The sequence below is a fragment of the Mandrillus leucophaeus genome, unplaced genomic scaffold (genome assembly GCF_000951045.1).
Source record: "Mandrillus leucophaeus isolate KB7577 unplaced genomic scaffold, Mleu.le_1.0 Scaffold2546, whole genome shotgun sequence".
NCBI lineage: Eukaryota > Metazoa > Chordata > Mammalia > Primates > Cercopithecidae > Mandrillus > Mandrillus leucophaeus.
This window is the reverse complement of record NW_012102639.1, coordinates 1-19,265: the sequence shown is the minus strand read 5'-3', so window position 1 is coordinate 19,265 and position 19,265 is coordinate 1. Positions and strand designations below refer to the sequence as shown.

At 38.9% G+C, this 19,265-nt stretch overlaps 1 protein-coding gene across 1 annotated transcript in view; it reads left to right on the top strand.

Moving 5' to 3' along the window:
• The window catches only part of LOC105542272 (interactor protein for cytohesin exchange factors 1-like), a gene marked incomplete at its 5' end in the record, with an annotated part of 51,059 nt that extends 34,195 nt beyond the window's left edge, over positions 1-16,864 (top strand). Inside the window, 3 exons of the mRNA XM_011983735.1 lie at positions 2,322-2,380; positions 3,739-3,824; positions 16,223-16,864. Coding sequence (XP_011839125.1) covers positions 2,322-2,380; positions 3,739-3,824; positions 16,223-16,633 — 556 coding nt within the window. The remainder of the gene's footprint in view (positions 1-2,321; positions 2,381-3,738; positions 3,825-16,222) is intronic.
• Positions 16,865-19,265: the final 2,401 nt, after the last annotated feature.

Sequence of the window (19,265 nt, the reverse complement as noted above, 5' to 3'; positions counted from 1 at the left end):
CATCCACTTTTAACAGTAAGATTATATTCTTCCTGACCCTTTTCTATGCATACCAATTCATGGACATACAAAAATATATCGTTTTTGAAGTACGGTGGATCAGGCTAAACATACTGTTCTATGCTTGATCTTCTCAATTAAGAGCATATTAGGGCTTCCCATTTTATACACATTTCCATTACAAATTTGGAAATTTGTAATTTCGAAGGCACAATTACAGAAGATGAATTTGTACATATATTTGTTCATATATTTTCCAGGTCATTACCAACACCCCCTACCCCCATCTTAGTCCTCTCATTAGCTTCATTATAACAGGAAATTGATAGAATCAGTGTTGATAGATTAAATAATTTATCCATTTTCTTATTAATGTTTTTTCTTTTTGCCATTACAAGCCTTGTTGGCAGTGAACATTCTGCCACATTTGTTTGTGTATATGAAAGTGCGTTTTTGTAGGATTGATATTTATGATTGGAATTGTTGGGTGAAGGGAATGGATATTTAAATTTTTAATATTACCATTGAATTGCCTGCTCAGAATTGGCTGTATCAATTTTCATGTTCAATTCAATAAAAGGTGACAATGCTTCTTTTTCTATTTCCTGCTAAATACTTGAAATCAATAATATTTTTAATTTTTTTCCAATCTAGTGGTGAAAATATTTTCCTGTGTTTGAGTATGCATTCTCAAAATACTATTGAGGCTGAGAAAAGTTTTTTTCACATATTGTCTAGCTATTTGATTTTTCCTGTAAATTTCTGTTCCCTTATTTTGCCTATTATCCTATTGAGACTTCATACACATTTTTGGGTTCCTATTGCACATCTGGGCTCTTTACTGGTCCAATTTTAAGTGGCTACTAAGGAGTTTGTGATTATTATGGTGCTGAAGGTGATTTCTTAACAAAGGCTGGAGCTCATCTTTGTTCTTTAGAAGCTCCTATTTTGTTTGTTTGTTTGCTTGTTTATTTATTTATTTATTTATTGAGACGGAGTTTCACTCTTATTGCCCAGGCTGGAGTGCAATGGTGTGATCTTGGCTCATTGCAACTTCCACCTCCTGGGTACAAGCGATTCTCCTGCCTCAGACTGCCGAGTAGTGAGATGACAGGCACCTGCCACCACACCCACCTAATTTTGTATTTTTTTTAAGTAGCGACGGGGTTTCTCCATGTTGGTCAGGCTGGTCTTGAACTTCCGACGTCAGGTGATCCGCCCGCCTTAGCCTCCTGAAGTGCTGGGAGGCATGAGCCACTGCGCCTGGCATTGAATTTGTTATATATTTTCTGTTAAAAAATAACAGGTACAACAAGACCATGGCAGGTTGAGGGTTGCATAAGGATTCTTAACTATCTGACAGTTACACAGGTGGGAAGGTGCAATATTTGTGGCTTAGTGCAAGTGTAGCATGCTGAATTGTTCATGGCTTCTTCGTGGTCCAGTGCGAGACTAGAAGACATCAAAAGCATAGATGAATTGATAAATGCATAGCACGGATTTTCACTGTCTCAAAATAAGTACAGAAATAAGCAAGATCTTCCCAGTAAGTGGAAGATTATAGAGTTAGGAGTATATGTCATAGATACACTTTGTGTCCCAGCTTTTAAAAATTTGTGTTTCAAGATATCTTCCTAAGTAAACCCTTGAGAAGGAACTACAGTGGTCTGCAGTGATAAGCCAAGTTTGAGTTTCTGTCTCGTTCTGTTTTTGTTATTGATGTTTAATTGGAATTCATTGCCAGTAAAATGGTAAATACGACATTTTCAATTTTTATGTTACATAAAATTCTTCAAGGAATTAACATTTTTTCTAGTTTAAAAATATCTGTCAAATTCTAGCCAGATTTTTTTTACTGATTGACATAAAAATATTCCTGGATTAAACATGGATGATCTTTTTCTAAATTTTTTCTAAAATAAACTGACATTATTAAGACATTGTTAAGAGTAGCACCCAGTAACTTTAATAGCCAAGTTACTAAATCCAGTGATAAAGGATTTGATGCTTGCTAAAAATTTCAAATGCACAATTACAGAAGATGTATTTGTTCATATATTTGGAATACCTAATTTAGCTGCCATCATTAACCAACTAAGTAATGGGCCACCTCACATCTTACCTTACAAAAGATACCTTGAGTATGGAAAGTATTGTGACACCAGAGGCCTTAGGTTTTGATGGCACAAACTTATGCTGTTTCTGGAAATGTGCAGACTGATGGTAGAATCATCACCTAATTTCATAACAAAGTTTGGGGGAAGGTGAATGGGTGGGGGGCTAATCTCTTTGGTCAACATTTGCTTTCTATTTTATTTTAGGTGGTTAAATAAACTTGGATTGGCTGTAATCCATCAGGAATCCACTACAAAGGATGAAGGTATGTTCTATTTTAAATTTCTGAAAATTTAGCAAGAATATTAGAATAGGTTGAAACAGGGTGAAAAAACAATGTCAAGTTCTATGTATAGTCTGATCCTGAGGCAACATGCTTTGGCATTTAAAATGATCTGAAAATATGTGGAGACAGACATATTCACACAGACTCACCAACATGGAATAGAGCTTCCCATGCTGGCTATGAATGCTTTTCACACTTCACCCACACTCCGGCAGCTGTGGGCTTCATGACATCTCAAACAGTCGCTGATGCAAATGTTTAATTGCTCCACTTGTGGAATTCTTACTCATAGACATGATCTCGTCATGATCTGGTCAGATAACTTTCATCCCACTATTTCCTCCCTGATATTTTAATATTTCCATCAGATGTGTGCTGAGACTAATTACCCTAAGATTGTACTAGGAACCTGAAGGTCATATTGGGACACAGGCCATATTTTTAGCTCAGTTGGTAGCTTTCAGGGTTCAAAAGCTACAGTAGTCTAATTCTTAATGATGCAATTGCACCTTGGTGTTGAGAAGAGGGAGGATTTAGCTGCCAGGGCCACCAAACTCATAGTCTTTCTGAAATGCTCAGACCCCAAAAGGGCTTGGGAATTGGAAGTAGGGAGTTATATCTTCTGATACAAAATCATAAAATCTTAGAGTGAGTTAGAAATGGGAAAGTGGCAACTTCATTTGAAACAATAAAGGGGTACAATGCAATACCCACGAAATCAGTTGTGTCCTAACCATTTTCTTGGTCCTCTTTTCCATAAAATAAGCACCCATTGTCTATTTGTAGATTGTGAGTTAGTACAAAACTACACACAAAACTTCTCCTTGTCCTGGTATGTAAGGCCTTCTATGACATGGCCTCTACCACCTTCCAGCTTCGTTTTCTGCCATATCCCGTAGGGTTCTCCACATACTTGGCCCAGCCTGCTCCCTCAGCCTGGGACTTCCCTTCACAATTTGTGCACCATTGATGATTTAGTGATCCTGCCAGTTTCAAATCACTATGATTCCTGTGATCAAAATTACCACTGATTTTGTGCTCTGTCGGTATTATGACTCACACCTCTTTTGAGGAATTATTTTACTTTCCCCAAGCTACTGTTTGTCTTCTTCCTGCCTATTGGATGCTCTTTGAGCTCAGGAGCCCCGAACTGGCCATTTGTTTCTACCTCTTATGTAATTCCTTTGCACCAGGTAGTTACCAGGTGGATATCATTAGATATGAACTTTCTGAATTGGATTAAAATTGCAATAGCCAGATGGAGATAAACCTCTGCTTGCATTGTGGAATAAGCGATGACAGCGTTAAAGCATTAAGCATTTTCATTTTTGTTATAGAATGCTACAGTGAAAGTGAACAGGAAGATCCTGAAATAGCTGCAGAGACACCACCCCCTCCTCACGCTTCCCAGACTCAGAATTCGGTATGTACCGACATAAGTAGTCTGTTGGTCATCGATCAGATGCGTGGATGTCATTTCTTCCAATTGGGTAGGAAGTAGCTTGACCAATAAATTTTTAGAATGGGCTAAATTAAGATACCTGCCGACGAGCAAGTGCAATTTTCAGGGTGCTGATTTTGAGCCTTCTCCATAGCAACCCACTGGTATGATAAACTTGGTTTATTTGTGTGTGACCCAAAGATGTACCATACTCAGAGGATTCATGAGGACGCAAAGGGCTTCTAGGTGATAGGCCGGTGCTTGCAAAGACTTGTTTGACAGTGTTTATGTATGTCCTACTTTTCCTCGGGAAGAATTTAAATGCCTTGCCTATGTGCATGTACTATAGCAATGCAAAATGAACGTAGGATGAAAAAACAGCAGAAAGGAAAAAGGAGAGCCAGAAAGAGAGCAGGAAGTTGGGAGTGGAGTTAGTGCATTAAAAGTGCACATGGAGTGATTTGTGTATTCACTAGAGAGGAATTCAAATTTGATTCCAAGCTTTGGAAGCACCAAAAATAAGTTCACATTATTAATTAACGTGAAGTCTATGGAGAGTTGCTTCCTATTTGGGTGCTCTTAGCATTACGGTAATGGCCCCGAGAAAGGGTCATACAATGATCATTGGGGAAGTTGGTTTATGGTTTTTACACCTACCATGTACTAGGACGTATGTAGGTGCTTTCAATGTATAAACTTAATTCCCCAAGCAACCCTGAGAAGTAGTATGATTTAATTTGCATTTTATTTAATGCATTGCATTTAATGAGGCCAAGCACCTTCTCATGTTTGTTAGCCATGAGAACTTTCTCTTTTGTGAAGTGTCTAAGTCTTTCCTACATTAGTTGCTTCCTCCTCCTCCTTTTTCTTTATGAATGATAGGATTTCTTAATTTATTATTCTATATATTAGTCCTTTGTCAGCTATAGGTTGGTGCAAAAGTAATTCTGGTTTTTGCCACAAAAAATAATGCAAAGCACACAATTAATTTTGCACCAACTTATTAAAAGTGAGCAAATCTCACTTTTAATCTTTTTAAAACTGTTCCACAATTTCTCTTTGTAAACACATGTTCTTGATTTTAACATGTCAGATTTATCCATCACTTTCATTGTGGTGAATGCCTTTTTTTCCCCTGGTTTCAAAAATTGTTTCCTATCCTAGGTCATGAGAAAGTAAATATTCCTGTCTTCATTTCACGGTTAAGGAAACTGAGGTTCAGACTGAGGTTCAGAGATGCTGAATGGCATGTTCAGATGTCCAGTGAGTGCCTGAGATGAGAATCCCAGTCTGTTTAGCTTTATAGGACCTGCTCTTTCTACTGAACCATGACATCTGTCCATCATAGACCCAAATGATGACAGGTTCTGACAGTTTACAGTAGCTCATTCACTTACCAGACCTTTTCTGCCAGAATTTCTGTTCAGTGTGATAGTTTTTATCTTTATTGTGTTTTGCAAGTTCCTGGATTTAAGGTATTATTTTGATTGTTTAAATAATGACTTCTACTGTTTTTCTCACACTGTCAGTGGAGAATTGTGGTCAGTTTTCTAATTTATTTGGCTAGCAGCCAAGAAAAGACATAAATATTTGTTGAATAAATGTTTATTAAAATATCTGTTAAATATGATTAGCCAAAATTAAGCAAGATACAAATACAATTAAACTTTGAATATGGTAAAATTTAGAACAATTTTTGAACTACATTTATAATATTATTCTTTCTCAATATATTCACAGCTTCTCCCTAGTGTAATCCTTCTTCTTTTTAAAAATCAATTTTGGATTTTAGAAAAGGCTTTTATTTGCTTTATATCATTCAAACTTAATGATATTGTCAGACCTTACAATGTTTCCCAGCTTTTGACAACTTTCTGGTTAGATTACCCTTTAATGCTTCTAAAGACATTATCAACTTTGTGTTGAATAGGTCTTCAAAAAATGTTCCTTGTTGTTGATTTAAGAGAGGATTATGTCTTTTTGCTAAGTTTCTCTCTGTCTCTGTCTTTGTCTCTATGTCTGCTTCTGTGTCACTCTCCTATTTTAACCTGTGACATGCAAATGTTTAGTTGTTCTCCCTCAAGTTCATTCTCCCTCACACTGTGCCCACCAATATACCTTTTTTATGATTATTTAGTTGTAAAATACTGACACTTTCAGTTTTATAATGGCAAACTAGTATCCCAGATTACTTTGCTACGAGAATTGTCAGGCATCTAGAACCCACCCTGGTGAAATAAAAGCAACCGAGTAGCCATATCATGGAGGGCCTTCTAGAAGTCTCCCTGGTGAAATACAGGCAACCAAATTGCCTTCTTAGATGATGGATCATGGCTCAATTGCATTATATAATGACAGTCTAACCTGATGCACAATAGAAGTTCAGGGAATAATTGATTTAAAACAAATAAATGAAGGGATACTCATGAGGCCAGTAAGTTAGGTCACTGAACTCAGAAGGATCTTTCAATTTTCTCAATCATCAATCAAGTGTTATTTTTTAGAAGTTCTAAGTTGAGCATTTTTTGGCAGGCCATTAATGCTAACATTTTCTAAAGAAATATATTGGAAATAGTCAGATAAATGTTGAACAGTTAGATTTTTTTTTCCCCTTAGCAACAGAATGTGTTCCTCCTGCTCACATATTTCCCAGGCAGATTTTGTTTTTGTTTTCTCTTGTTTCTGAAAAACAGACATGGAAGGCACTTGGTTAAACTAACATTTAGGCTTTTTATTTAAGCAGATGAAATTAAAAAAATATATATAGTAACTTTTTTTTTTGAGACACAGTCTCAGTCTGTCACACAGGCTGGAGTGCAGTGGCATGATCGCAACTCACTGCAGCCTCACCCCTGGCTCAGGTCATCCTCCCACCTTGGCCTCCCGAGTAGCTGGGACTACAGGTGTGCACCACCATACCTGGTTAAATTTTTGTGGAGATGGGGTTTTGCCATGTTCCCTAGGTTGGTCTGTGGCTCCTGAACTCAAGCGATCCACTCACTTTGGCCTCCCAAAGTGCTGGGATTACAAATGTGAGACACTGCACTCAGTCATAACTCTTATCCAGAAAGTGAATTGAGCTAGTGTTTGGCCCAATACAGTATAGGCTAGCGATGACTCAGGTATACAAGCCTAGGGGCAAAAATATTTTTTTCCCAAGTTTTTGGTTAAAAAATTATTTTGGGTGATGAACTTTCATTTCGTGATAATGAACTCAACAGTATAAAATAATACTATTTTGGAAAATTATCTCAAAAAAATTAAAAATCTTGAAGATATTTAATTCAGGGTCCAATCATTCTAATTGCTATAGAGTCAAGATAAACAATGAAACCAGTTTGGATTTCTGCTTCTAATGGGCTGAACGACATTTCACAAGATAATAACATATCAGGAAATCTTCCCTGAGTGAAGAAGAGGCTTTTATGTTATGTTCCTTCTTCTTCTGAAGGCTTCAGAGGGGTGATAGTGGAAAGAACATCCATTTATTCTCAAAGAAGTTGCAAGTGGGCAGCTTTTAACGGGCTTACTGAAAGGGCTCCAAGTAGATGCGAAACCTTTACTTTCACTCTGAAAGACAATCTGTAGAAATCATTATCTGTGATTCCTTTAGTTTCACAAAAGAGCAAAAAAGGAACCAGCTTTCCATTTCAAATCTGATAATTTTATAAGCTACAAAGTGAGTTAAGAGCTATAAAAGTCACTTTTTTCCTTCAAGTTTAATTTTAAAAAAGCATCATGAGATAACCTGGTCTATGCTTCTGGGCATATTCATTCATTCAGCAAGTATTTATTGAGAGTCAGAGTTCTAAATACTTGGGACACATCAGTGAATAAAGTGAACTGTGATTCATGTTCATCATGGAGCCAAACTTCCAGTTGAGGGAGACTGTTAATAAACAATCCACATAATAAGGAAAATATATGCTACGTGAGAAGGTGGACTTCAATGAGCCAGGATGTGCTGGGGTAGATACTGGGTTGTGGCAAAGAATAGAGGAGCCAGGACAGGCCTTACTGAGAGCTAAGATCTGAGCAAAACCTTGAAAGGTGGTGTGAGAGTCAGCCAAGTGGATATTTGGGGGAAAAGTTTTCCAAGCAAAGGGAACAGTGAGAGTCAAGGTCTCCTTGATGTGTAGTATTGCAGGGAGCCCTCTGTGGCTGAAGTGGGGTGAACCAAGATGAGGGTAGTAGGAAATGAAGCCAAAGCATAGTGGTGGCCATGTCGTGGAGGGCCTATGGACCAGTTAAGGACTTTTGACACCTGAGTTGTTTAGGCAGACTTTGAAAGGTTTGAGCAGAGGAGGGTGCAATCAACTTCCATTTCAAATGGAGCCCTCAATCTGCTCTGTGCAAAAGACTCTGGGAGGTTGGCATAGAATCAGAAAACTAAGAGAGAGTATACAGTAAGCTATTGCGAAAGATGGTGGCAATTCCATCAGAGGATAGCAGTGGGGTGGCAGAGAAATGGAATAGTTAGATTTTGAATCCATTTGGAAGGTAGATCTTCAAATAGGCAGATCAAATATGAGACAAACAGAGGAGATAAATATTTATAATCCCAGCTTCTAGCAGCTTATGCAGATTATTTCAACATAACAATCCTCACATTTTGATGTTTTTCAGAAGTAGTTTTTTAAATACTGAAATGAGGGGAAAAATCAGTTAAAATAAACAAAAGAAGCAATAAGGAAAAATAAATCTTGCAAACTGTGATCCTTGGGCAGTGACAGAGGAGGAAGTCAAAGTTTTCACCAGCCCGAGGTGGTGTATGGCTTGAGCCCCAGAGTTCAAGACCAACCTGGGCAACATGGTGAAACCCCATCTTTACAGAAAAAAACAAAACAAAACAAAAGAAAACAAAACAAAAGTTTAAACACAGAGGTGAAATTAATTTTGGAAATTCACATTTAATCTTAACAAGACATCTTGAACAGTTGTCTGCCAAAGTCATTTGATTCTTCAATATCTGTTCTAAATGAAAGAACAGAAATGCAAGTGGGTAGTTGGGTGAAAAAGGTAGAAAGAAAAATTCACCCTTTCTCCTCAAGATTCAAGAAATGATTGTAAGCCATATGGTTGAATATCTAACTGATTTTAAGACTTGGCTAAAATTTGTCTTTATATTTTTGCCTCTGACTTTAACAGCTCATCTTCACGGCCTGCTCTCCTGGCAGTCAGTCACACAGCCTGGTGGCTGTCCCCCAGCCTCTCTCCTGCCTTCTGCTCCCGCTGCCTAGTTGAGGCCCTCATCAGCCCTGGCCTGAGTTATTGAAATAACAGGCTATTTTTCTTTCCCTGTCTCTAGTCCCCCTCTCTCTCTCTCCTCCTAAAAACCACCTCCCAATTAGTCTTCCTAAGATGCAGTTCTGATCACATTGATTCACCTGGACAAAAACTTCCAGTGAATTCTCATTGCTTCTTAAATTACCTCCCGGGTCTTTGGCTTGGTATTCAAGGCCCTTGGGCTGTCTTCAGACTGCCTTTACGGTCTTGCTGCTGATTTTGCCTTTGTCATCAGCCCAACAAACGGCCTGCTGTTTCCCAAAAGCGTTCCAGACTTTCCTGCCCTTGCACCTGTAGGTATAAAGTTTCTCCACTTGCAGGACCACTTGCCCCCACTCCCACCCCAATCCCACCTTCTAAATGTCTTTCAGAATGGTAGCTTCGGATGTAGCTTCCTTCATGAGAGCATCTCTAGTCCTCTAGGTCAGGGTGATTCTTCCCTCTTCTGAACTCTCTGTATTCCTGTAGTGTTTCTTTTTCTTTTTTTTTTTTTTTTGACAGTTTTTTCATGTTGTTATCATAATCTGCTTTTGATTACAGATTTTCTATATCTGGTTTATTTCTCTAATTATTACATTCTTAAAGTCAGAGCCAGTGCCCGATATCTTCTCATTTACCCACATCATTTATGACTGTGCCTAGCACACATTTGAAACTAAATAAACATTTAATGGACAGATGGATGGGTGAGCGAGTCATTACTGAGACTTCATCCACAACCCCCACAAATTTCTTGCTCCATAAATATTTTCCCATGTGAATGAGAAATACACTATTTTCCACTTGTCTGGTGCTTTTGCATGGCTTTCAGAAGAATGATTTCATTTGACTCTCACAGAAATCTTGTATGAGTTTTACAAATGAGGAAGTCAGGTTCCAGAGAAATAAACATAGCTATCATGAGGTAGCATTTGCAAGCTGCTTATGTTTCATGAAGAATATTCTTTATGGGATATCATTTGCCCCTCTTGATACATTTGAGTTAGGCAGCTGGTAAATATTTTTGTGTATTTACCATGTTTCAGGGACTGTTACCAATATGGGGGTGCCATGAAGAGCTTTTGAGAATAAAGTCTCCTGGCATCTCTTAATAGCCAAAGTAATCCTCTGGTGAAAGCCTCAGATGTAAACCATTAGTTTCAGGCCTAGCAGCAGCTGGGGATGGCTGCAGCATAGCCAGGTAAAGGGGATCTGGGTAAGTTCGTAAAGTGTCTGCTATTGTAATCCTAGTTGGAAGAACACAAGAAAAGGCATAGAGATACAAAACTTTATGATGTGTTAGAAAGGAAGGAATCATCAAATGTGATAGCATTTGATTTTAAGTGGCAGCCTGGGGTAAACAAAAATGGAAAATGCGCACCTTGTCCTAATTGCAGTTTATTCATTGTCCTCTAAAATATTTCTGCAACACACAGCCACTCATATTCAGCAGCATATACACTAACTAGTTAGCTAACTAATTAAATAATAATACATAATAAATTAATGTGTTTCTTTGTGTGTGTATGTTTTTATTTTGAAACAGAGTATTGCTCTTGTTGCCCAGGTTAGAGTACAGTGGTATGATCTCGGCTCACTGCAACCTCCGCCTCCTAGGTTCAAGTGATTCTTCCGCCTCAGCCTCCCAAGTAGCTGGGATTACAGGCATGGACCACCATGCCCGGCTAATTTTTGTGTTTTTAGTAGAAGCGGGGTTTCACTATGTTGGCCAGGCTGGTCTTGAACTCCTGACCTCAGGTGATCCACCCGCTTCGGCCTCCCGAAGTGCTGGGATTACAGGCATGAGCCACCACACCTAGCCAGTGTTTTAGTAAAGCTGTTTTTATTTAAAAAAAAAAAATTACAGGGACGCTGAATTAAACTAGATGGTGTCTTCTCCCTTGAGCATCTTGAGTTCTGTGTTGAGGAAGAGGGACAATGCAGTAATAATTCAAACAAATTACTTCAAGGACTGACAAATGCTACCAAGAAGATGAAGTAGGGCAGTGGGCTGGAGAGTGGCCAGGGGTTGAGGGTGGAGAGGATACTGCTCTGTCTGCTCTGTCACAGAAGACCCTGCTGAAGAAGTAATATTTCAGTGGAGGTCCAAGCAATGGGAAGGAGGCAGTCCACCCAACATCCACAGGGAAGCCTTTCTGGCAAAAGGGACCAGAGATGTGCTGATGGCTCAGAAAGAAGGCCAGTGTGGCTAGGAAGGCGTGGAGAAGGAGGGAGGAGATGCAGGGGGAGGAGTCCTTAGGGGTTCATGTGGACCTTCTAAGCTCTAATGAAGACTGTGGATATTATTCTACTTAAGATGGGCAGTTACGAGAGGGTTTTCTGCAGAGGAGTATTGTGAACTTTTTGTATGTGTTAGCAATACTCTATCTGTGGTTTGGAGGATGGACTGGGGTAGGGTGAGGAGTAGTGATAAGGCAGGAAGCCGGTAGAATGGTACTTGGAGGTAAAATGACTTCTTCAAGGTCACTTGGATACTAAGGATCACAGTGATGAGTAGATCTTCGGTCAGCACATTGCCCAAGGTCATGCAGAAGGTCAGCGGCAGAGAAGGAGTATACTATTACAAGGTCTTTTGGTATTTAGGGTAATGCTTCTCCTGGCATATGGGAGAAATACAAACATGATACTTCTGGGGCTTGACAACAATTGACTGGTTTATTTTTTGTTTTTGCTAATATGGCCAATATAAGGAAAGGGAAGCTGTGTACTTTTCTTCCTTTCTTCTCATTTTGGTTTTGTTTTGTTTTGTTCGGACTTTTTTGTTTCCATGTACTTTGACTCCTTAAGATTTCTATGCTTACTCACTTCTGCCTAATTACAGGCTTTGGGTGGCCATTTTAAACTATTTTTTTTTACCATGTCGAACTTGTGTTTGAAAAACAATTCCAAGAAAAAGATTTTAGGGCTAACATTTGAATGAAGCTTCTTCAAGAATTAAAACTATCCTATACAGAAAATAGGGAAAATCAATATTAATTTTTAATGTAATCATATCATAGTCTCTTAAGAACTAAGATTTTTGAAATGTCTTTAATTTCCTCATTTAAATGTAAAATACTTAATACCGAAGTGTTCTGAAAGAGATGAAACCACATACAATTATTAATCATTAACTAAATAAAATAATACTTTCATTTGAGCTTATGAGAATATTTTGTCAGGCTATTTGCATTGTAATTGGCACCGATAACCCCTTGATCTTGGGATTTGGATAAATCACTCAGCAACTTTATGGAGGATTTCAGGGAGCTCCTCCCCCAGAGGCTGAATAACTCTGGGGTGCTTTTCTTCACAAAGCTGGTTCTGGCCAATTCTTTGTCATTAATTTGTTACCAATTATGTGTCAAATAAGAGGCAAAAAATGGAGGTGCAAAAATGATTAAAACCGGCCTGTTCTCAGGTAGCTCATCAAAAAGATGAACAGTCAATTAGTAGTTGCAATCCAGTCGTCCCTTGGTATCTGTGGGGGGTTTAGTTTCAGGAACCCCATGGAGACCAAAGTCTGTGCATACTCAAGTCCCACAGTGGATCCTGCAGAACCCACCTAAACGAAAAGTCGACTCTCTGTATCCTCGAGTTGCTCATCCTGCATCCCGCAAATGCTGTCTTCATCCCCATTTGGTTGTGGATTTGGAATCCATGGACACAGAGGGCCGACTGTATTTATTGGAAAAATGTCTGTGCTTAAGTGAACCTGTGCAGTTTGAATCCCTACTGTTCAAGGGACAACTGTGTAAGTTGATACACAAAATGACGTTCCACCTATTATGATAGAAATAAGCCCAGAAGCACCAGGCAAAGCACCTACCTGGCTCTGAGACTATCAGAGAAGGTTTCCTGGAGGAGTTGGTGTTTGAACAGACACACGAAGGATGGGCTCATATTTACCAATAGAGGTGGGGCGGAGAGGAGAGACTAGCACTGCCTTCTTTCATGTGATCTTCATTGGGGAGCTTTATGAGTATATTGTGCAGATGGTTCACAGAAGGCACTGAGCTAAGAGTTCTATGCTTGATGTTGGCTATTGGTTTCTCCTCCATAATGTTAGAAATAATGAGCCATGCCTTAGCACTACATGGTCTTTAAAGTGTGTTTTCATACTGAATCCTTGGAAATGAAACTCCAGGTTCACTTTGATTTGTATTTTGTCAATCTCTTTTCCAATGAAAACTCCCCCGACCTGAACATATAGTCGCTTTCTCATTTGCCTTTTCCTCTTCTCCAAGTCTTCTTATTTCTTGTTTCTCTCTCTTTCTTTTTTTTCCCCCTCATTCATCTTTTCTCCATTTAAAAGTGAAATTTATAAGTGGTGCCTGGTGCCTAGAGAAAATGGATTGAGAGAGCAGTGCACAGTGCATTGTGTTTGAGTCGCACCACAAACAGGATGACACTTCACAGATCTTTCTGATGCTCATTTAACAGGTCTTGACACTTTGCAGAGTTTTGAGGTTCAAAAAACCTTACAGACAATGCTGTAGCACCTGTGTACATGGTCTGCTGTTCAAATAGCCTGGTTTGCTATAATCTAATTTAAAGTAGAGTCAGCAGGAGTAACAGGAAAAGCTCATGTTTGGTGTTGTTTCAAAAAAGGAAGTTGATCACATAGAAGTTGAGTTTTACTAAAATAGCTCACAATAGGGGAACGTGTCAGGACTGGGCCAGAATGGATATTTTTGTTAATATTTATTTTGTAGATCCTGCTAATAAGTAAACTGTTCTTGTCATTTATTTAGACAATTTGGGGGTAGTGCATTTCCTCTTCTAGATAACTAGGGTTTTATTGAAATTACAGATCTTTGATCTCTTGGTTATTAAAGATCTAAGGGATGTAAAGTAACCAGTTTACAAGATACTTGACATATTCCTGAATGGGTTTTTTTTTATGTCTGTGCCACTATATGATTATTGAGAAGATATGTGTGATTAGTTAGTATCTTAACTAGAGATTTTGATGTCATGCTACTTAAAAGTGTATTTCTTGATTATCTGACAATCCATGTCTAGCATGGAGCTAATTGGGCACACATTGGGTAAATATTGGCTTCCCCCATCAAAACTCAGAGCTCAGAATCTACAAATTTCCTGGGGGCCATATTGATTTGGAAGAAAGTCAACTCTTCTGAATTAGTTGTAATGATTCTGAGGTTTTTGAGGAGGATCCTACTTTGCTCTTTGGCTTCCTCTCTCTATCAACCTTCCTGACACTTCCTTAGAGTTTGTTTGTTTTTGTTTTTTTGAGATGGAGTCTCACTCTGTTGCCCAGGCTGGAGTACAATCACATGATCTTGGCTTACTGCAACTTCCGCTTCCTGAGTTCAAGTGATTCTCCTGCCTCAGCCTCCCAAGTAGCTGAGATTACAGGCATGAGCCACCACGCCTGGCTAATTATTGTAATTTTAGTAGAGGCGGGGTTTCACCATGTTGGCCAGGCTGGTCTTGAACTCCTGGCCTCAAGAGATCTGCCCGTCTCGGCCTCCCAAAGTGCTGGGATTACAGGCATGAGCCACTGTGCCTGGCCTTCCTTGGAGTTATGAATGCTTGACGTTGACAGGCATGTCCCATAGGATGATATAATGCAACTGAACCATAAAATGCCTTCTCTGTCTTATCTGCTGTTGGAGATACAGGGTGATCCACAGAGCACTGGAATCTAGATTTTTGGATTTTATTGGTCAATAAAATTAAAAATGGAGAAACAAGATAGAGTTGCTGAATCTTTATTTTGCCACATAGGACATTAAAAAAAGAAAACTCCAAAGAGACAAAGGCTCATATGTACTGTCACCATTTTTTTTTAAAAGAAGGCATGTATTTCAGCATCAAAATGTAGTAAAGACAAAAATCTCAGAAGAAATCAAGTTCTTTCCAAGAGTATCCTTGTTGGTTATATTAGCCAATTTTCACACTGCTATAAAGAACTACCCGAGACTGGGTAATTTATAAAGAAAAGAGATTTTAATTGACTCACAGTTCCACATGGCTGAGGAGGCCTCAGGAAACTTACAATCCTGGAGGAAGGCAAAGGGGAAACAAGGCACATCTTACATGGTGGCAGGAGAAAGAGTGAGTGAGGTGGGAACTACCAAATACTCTTAAACCATCAGATCTCATGAGAACTCACTCACTATCATGAGAACAGCATGGGGGAAACCACCCCCATGATCCAGTCACCTCCCATCAGGTCCCTCCCTCAACATGTGGGGATTACAATTTGAGGTGAGATTTGCGTAGGGACACAGAGCCAACCATATCATTGGTGATGTTGCTTTGATGTTTTCTCTCTGTACTGATGAAAATGTCGCCAAGGCTTTTAATGCACTAAGGAATACGCGAGCGATGTTCAAGGGTTTAAGTTCGTATTTTGTTTCTGGAATGGCTCCAGCTTTTGTTCTCTTTTTCTTTTTTGGAGGCAGCGTCTCGCTCTGTCGCCCAGACTGGAGTGCAGTGTCATGATCTTAGCTTGCTGCAATCTCTGCCTCCCAGGTTCAAGTGATTCTCTTGCCTCAGTCGCCTGAATAGCTGGGACTACAGGCATGTGCCACCACGCCAGGCTAATTTTTTTAGTAGAGATGGGGTTTCAACGTGTTGGCCGGGCTGATCTCGAACTCCCAGCCTCAGGTGATCCACCCCTCTCAGCCTTCTAAAGTGCTGGGATTACAGGCATGAGCCCTCGCACCCAGCCTCTCCTTTTTCATAATTACCTTTTTTTGTTCCATCAGTGTGAATTAAGTGATAGATGCAAATTATATTTTGCTCAAAGTGTAATGCAGTATTCTGAAGGATTCCCAAAAGAGGCCTTTTAAGTTTCTGGGGAGTGTTGAAGAATAGGACAGATCATGATAAGGAGATTTTTTTTCAGATCCTAGAACAGTGAATGTAAAGTTATATAAATCAGTTTTGGAGAATGAAATCCTAGTGTGTGTCAAACAGAAATAAATATCATGCCTTTACTTTTGACTGTTTTATTATTGGTCACTTTTTGAAATAACACAGGGACACCGTGATTGAAAATGAAAGGTAGAGAATGATGGTTTAATCATGATGTCTTTTATTCTTTTTTTTTTTTTTTTGGTTTTATTTGTGAAAAAAAATAGGCTGCACAGCAGGCATCTTCATCCTCACCCAGCCTGAGTGGAATATCGTGTTCTTTCTCTTCCCTGGAAAATACAATGAAGACACCCAGCAGTTTTCCTTCCTCCTTATCTAAAGAGAGACAATCCTTGCCCGACACAGTTAACAGTTCGCCTGCTGCTGAAGATGAGGGACAACCAATAACGTTTGCTGTACAAGTTCATTCACCTGCACCCTCAGAGGCAGGCAGCCACAAGGCCCCGGAAAACAGCTTTGTCACATCAGAAAGTGGATTTTTGAACTCTTTATCTAGTGATGATACTTCTTCATTAAGTAGCAATCATGACCATCTTACTGTCCCGGATAAGCCTGCTGGATCAAAGATCATGGACAAAGGTAAACCAAGAAATTCTTTTTTCTTCGTTAGAGAGTGAGTATTTGTGTGTGTATGGAACTCTGATATTAATTTGTAACAACAATGGTTAAACTCATGCACGATGATTCAATAATTAGTCAAGTGGGGCTATGCCCAGAGATTGCTTTGTAGAGGAGTTTGCATGTGGACAACTCCAGCTACTAGGTCACTAATTACTTGCTATAAGTGTCACTAACCAACTGCTTCAGAACTCTAAGACATGTGATCATAAAATAATGATACTTTTCCACCAATTGGAGAAAAAACTTGCCTCTTTGTTTTTGGTCCCATGTCCCATGCACTGGAGCTTGTGGTGGTTGAGTTAGGATTTTGTAGTCTCGTATTCATAACATCACCTTAATAGTTCAAAATGAGCTTAGAGCAGCCACTTTCCCTGGGCTGTGCCCCAGACAGCATCTAATTCTTAGCCCATCGTCTTCTGAATGTTCCTGTGTGGTTAATGGGAAGACAGACAATTTGCACGCACTTTATGCATCATTAGAACCTTTATATATAAAGGAGAGCACAACTTACGCGTTCAAAAAACATTTTACATCTTAACAAAGGAAATAATTAATTGTGTGATGAAGTTGATAATATGAGGTTTAAAAAATACTCTGATAACTGGTCCTTATCGTTTATTCAGGACTAGCTTGTTTTTATTACTGTTCAATCATGACGCGTCTTTTCTGATTGTGCGCTATTCATTCTGCTGTAAAACACGGTTACCTGATGGAAGATACTGAGCAGTTAAAGAATGATGAGTTTGGTTTGTATATTTTTGGTGTGCCATTGAGAGAAAGTTGAGTTGCTAAATTCCTATAATCACTTGCCAGAGTGTCTAATGACGCAGATGACTGTTCTCTCCTCTCCTCTAGTCTAGTCAGGGAATCTTTCTTTAAGTTCTCAAATTTCAGATGGGTACCCTGCTAATTTAATTTTTGGTACCAGAGTAATTTGGCCAAGGATCACAACTGCAGACCAGGTTGTGTGTGTGTGTGTGTGTGTGTGTGTGTGTGTGAGTGTGTGTGTGTATAGTATTTTAAAAGTATGTAAATTTGAATACTCAGCCTGGTAACTAATTCTCTAGGTTACAACAGTTGTCACCACTCTGTGAGGCCTTACCTAAGGATGCTTTACACAGACCTGCCTGGCCTATTTTTCTTATACCCCTCCCCTCTTAGGCCAACTGTCTATTTTACATTAGAAGAACTGGAGTGAATAAAGTCATTGGCAAACCAACCTATTTCTAGAGGTGAATGAGTAGCATAGGGAGGAGAAAAGAAACTTTATCACTGAGGAATGGAGAGGACTAAAGATTAGACTGTGAGGAAGAGTAGTCTGAACCCGCCCTCAGGTTTGTGAGGTGCTGTCATTTGGACAAAGTATCGAGCTTAATTGTATCTCCTTGGAAGCACAAAATTGAACTCAGTGGTGCAAGTCAAAAGGAGATAGACTGAAGCTCAGCATAAGAACTTTTTTTTTGATGTGAGATGTTCAAAATAGAATGGGTTCCTTGGAAAGTAATGCATTTCTTATCACTGGAGTTGTTTACTCATTCTGAGACAACCATTTTCATTGAATATTGATTACCTATTGCGTATTGATCACAACTCTTGTTCTTGAAAAGATATACTGAAGAGATAATTTAAGTATCTTGAACTAGATGACCTCTACCTTGATACTTAGAAGAGATTTCCAGATATAGGACTGGTGGAACTAAAGAAAATAATACAAAGTACTACATCTATTATTTTTCTCCTACAAACACTTACTTTAATCATTGGGTCATAAGTAGAACTAAAAAAAATTTCACACACACACACACACACACACACACACGCACACACACACCCCAATATGAGCATAGCTTCAAAAACATACTAGAGAATAAAATCCCATTTGCATTCTTTCCCAAGAGATAACCCTGGAGATTGAGAGTTTTCTTTTAGGACCATAGCCAGAGAGTCATGGGAAGATGCAACAGTCCTTGTTCCTGGCTAAATGTCATTCCAGGATTGCATGTGCTGTAGAGCCTGGCTGGATACCAACAGCCCTTTAAATGTAAGAATGAAGCAACCTGGTATTATTTAGTTTTGAGTTACACGCAGAGTGCCCAGCAAAATCTGTACACTTCTTCAAACAGCTCAATGTGACGGTATTCCTCTTATTAAAAAGGAAAAGAAAATGGAAGTTTTTTTCTTTTTGTTTCTCATTGATTTGTTGGCAGTTGCCATATGTTGCAGAATTTTTGCTGATGATTTTCTTCTGCTGCTGGGGATTTGGTTAAATTCCCAGAAGAACTGAACCACTTAAAGTCATCTCTATGGAAACAGCAACCCAATCTTTGCTTGCATTTGTGATGACTTGCTGTTGAGTAATCAAATTTCATATTGTGCATTTTTTTTACATGTGTGTTTCTGTGTTGCAGACAAAGGTAGCTTTTCATTTTTGTGACTTTTAAAAGGTAATGTTTTTGAGTTACTAATAAAAAATTCCTGAAATTCTAGTGTCTGAAATTGTTCAAGGTGCTTTTATGTCAGGGATAGAAGTCTTAACATAGGTCAAAACGAGAGTTAGGATTTTAAAAGATTAAGTCCTGGTCTCAAGATGCATTTGCTGGAGAAAGAGTCTTTCATCCTAGCAAAGAT